The 2495-nt window shown below is 55.5% G+C and overlaps 1 protein-coding gene across 1 annotated transcript in view; it reads right to left on the bottom strand.

Annotated features, from left to right (window-relative positions):
* Positions 1–1849: 1849 nt before the first annotated feature.
* DNAJB5 (DnaJ (Hsp40) homolog, subfamily B, member 5) overlaps positions 1850–2495 on the bottom strand; it is a gene marked incomplete at both ends in the record, with an annotated part of 3362 nt that continues 2716 nt past the window's right edge. The window contains one exon of the mRNA XM_009575275.1: positions 1850–2448. Within this exon, the coding sequence (XP_009573570.1) occupies positions 1850–2448 (599 nt within the window). The remainder of the gene's footprint in view (positions 2449–2495) is intronic.

Raw genomic sequence — 2495 nt, forward strand, 5'->3', positions numbered from 1 at the left:
GGCACCCACCGCCTGCCAGCTCTGCCTGCTCTCATGGCAGCGGAAAAGACGAAAGCTCGGGCTAAAAAACGCAGCCTCGCATGAGGAAGGGTGCAAGGAGAGCGCCCAAGGCTACTGCTGAAGGCTCAGGTGACGAAGCGATTGTGCTCCGTCACGTACTGAGGTGGTGGCACACGGAGTCAGGGAGCTGCCGGCATCTGCTCGTGCTCCAGAGCACGTAAGGTGCTTCTTCTCACGGAAGATAAAAGCAGCAAAGTATCACCCTGCCCTGGCAGGCAGCAGGCTGGGTATGGCATCCAGGCCAGCGGCTCCCCGAGGATGCCCAGCACGTTGGGTTTGCAGTGGGGGAGGACAGACACCAGAAATTCCAGCTCAAAGAGAGAAGGAATTTGCCCGAACTAGCAAATGCCAGTACGCACGCCTTGCTCATGGAGATCAGAGGCACCCAGCACCAGCACTTCTGGTGCAATAGCACGTGGGGCCGGAGCAGGTTTCTCCGCTTGCTGCTCAAAGGGCAACTCCAGGCGAGAGCCCCTCCGGCCTAAGCAGCACATGAACTTGGGCTAACGTGGTCTGGACATCAGCACAGCCAGCTTGGGGTTAATTTTACAGATAGGGGAATTCACAGAAGGAAACACCTGAGACATGGCATGCATGGCTCCATAAATAAGGCAGCCTCTCCTGAGTACTTCTGGAGCGGCCAGGGGAGCCAACCACCGCAGGAATAAACCTCTTCACTTTGCACTGCAAAGAAAATTCAACTCCTCAGGCTGCAGGAGCTTGAGCTGAGTTTGCTGCAGGAGCACCAAGCTCCGCCCGACCCACGCGGCTGCTCCTTGTCCCCAGTACACCCGGTCACAGCCCCAGCTGGGAAGCAGAGCCATCACAAAGCTATCCTGACTCGCTGGCACACTAACGAGCTCACGTTTCCCTACCTCAGGTCTGGCCCATTGAGCTTATTTCTATTAAATGCATTTGAGAACATAAATCTGTCTTCAGGAAAAAAAAAAAAAATCCGCTCATTAAGAAGACAGACAGTGTCTACAGTCTGAAAGGAACAGCAAATGGCAGCTGCCAAAAACGTCAATGTTAAATGCAGCTGCCAGCTGGGATTTATTAAAAGTGGCGGCGAACGGCACATCTTGTACCGGGGTAATCTCCCCTTCCTCTCCCACCTTCGCGCGGCTTGCTGGCTCTGATGCATCCAGCCCCGCTGTGACCTCCAGACTGGCAGCCTGGATGTGTTGGGTTTTGCTTACTGCCTGAATATTTCGTTTATTTGATTCCTTACCTAGGAAAGCCAGAACCAAGTTAAAACGATGAAGCATTGCTCAGTGAGGGCGAGGTACCACCTTTCTCCGCGTGACCCTGCTCTCTGTCCGTGGGGAGCGGCACCCGGTGCTCTCCTGGACAGTACCTAAGCCACAGCAGGCTCGGCTACGAGAACAAGCGGGGGCCAGACTCATGCCAGCAAACAGGGGTTTTCCCTTGTTCCTACGGAGGATCTGGGCTCTCTTCCACATGTGAACACCCTACGCTAAAATAGAAGGACAAGACATATGGGGAAGGGAGAAAATGGGTAAATACCACCTGTATTGGCTCAAGAAGCAAGGCGCGTTCAGCAGACCGCAGCACCCGTGTCCTACACCCGGCACGGAGGTTGAGCATCTCCAAAACCAAGCACGAGTAGGCCTCTGTGCTCTTCTCTGCAGAGGTCTTTGCTCGTGTGTCTCGTGACTTACCTAGTCCTTCCTCATCGGCGCAGGACAAGGACTGACTCCCGTCTTGGCCCCATGCGCCACGACCCAGTGGCACCTCCCACCCCGCGGGATTTCCCACCCATACCCACCTCTTTAAGACTGATGTTTGCCGTGTAGACCACGTTCGTCCCATCCCTCTTGAAATGCGAGTGAGGCTTGTCCTTGAGGATGAAGACGATGTCGGCAGGGATGTTGTCCGGGGTGGCGTCTCCTTCTTTGGGGAATGTGATTTTGGTTCCCTCCTTCCAACCCCGTTTGATGACAATGTTTAGGATCTTGTCCTCAGTCCGCATGGTCCGGCCATCAGCGTTGAGCCTTCTGCGGGTGATCTTCATCCTCTTGGTGGAGCCGTGGTAGATCTCTTCCAGGGACACCTTGAGCTCATGGATGACGGGTGGGTCTTGGACCTTCCTCCGCGTGTGCAGGGACTCTTGGTGCCGCCGGTGAACCCCGTTAATGCCGTTGAAGCCAAACCGGCCGAAGGCACTGAAAGGGTCATCATCATCATCGATATCCATATCTTCCTGGTCAAAGCCATTGAACACCCGGGAGCGGCTGCTAGCGAAGAAGATGTCGAAAGGGTTGGAGCCTCCGAAGAAGGACGCGAAGGTGGCGTGGGGGTCGCCGTGGAAGGTGTAGTGGAAAGTGTTCCCTGAGCCACCTGAAGAGCCACCTCCAGTTTTGAGACCTGGAAGAGAAGGGGGAAAACGAGACATGAACCCTGCCCGCCGGTGG

Source organism: Fulmarus glacialis, unplaced genomic scaffold (genome assembly GCF_000690835.1).
Source record: "Fulmarus glacialis isolate BGI_N327 unplaced genomic scaffold, ASM69083v1 scaffold20383, whole genome shotgun sequence".
Taxonomy (NCBI): domain Eukaryota; kingdom Metazoa; phylum Chordata; class Aves; order Procellariiformes; family Procellariidae; genus Fulmarus; species Fulmarus glacialis.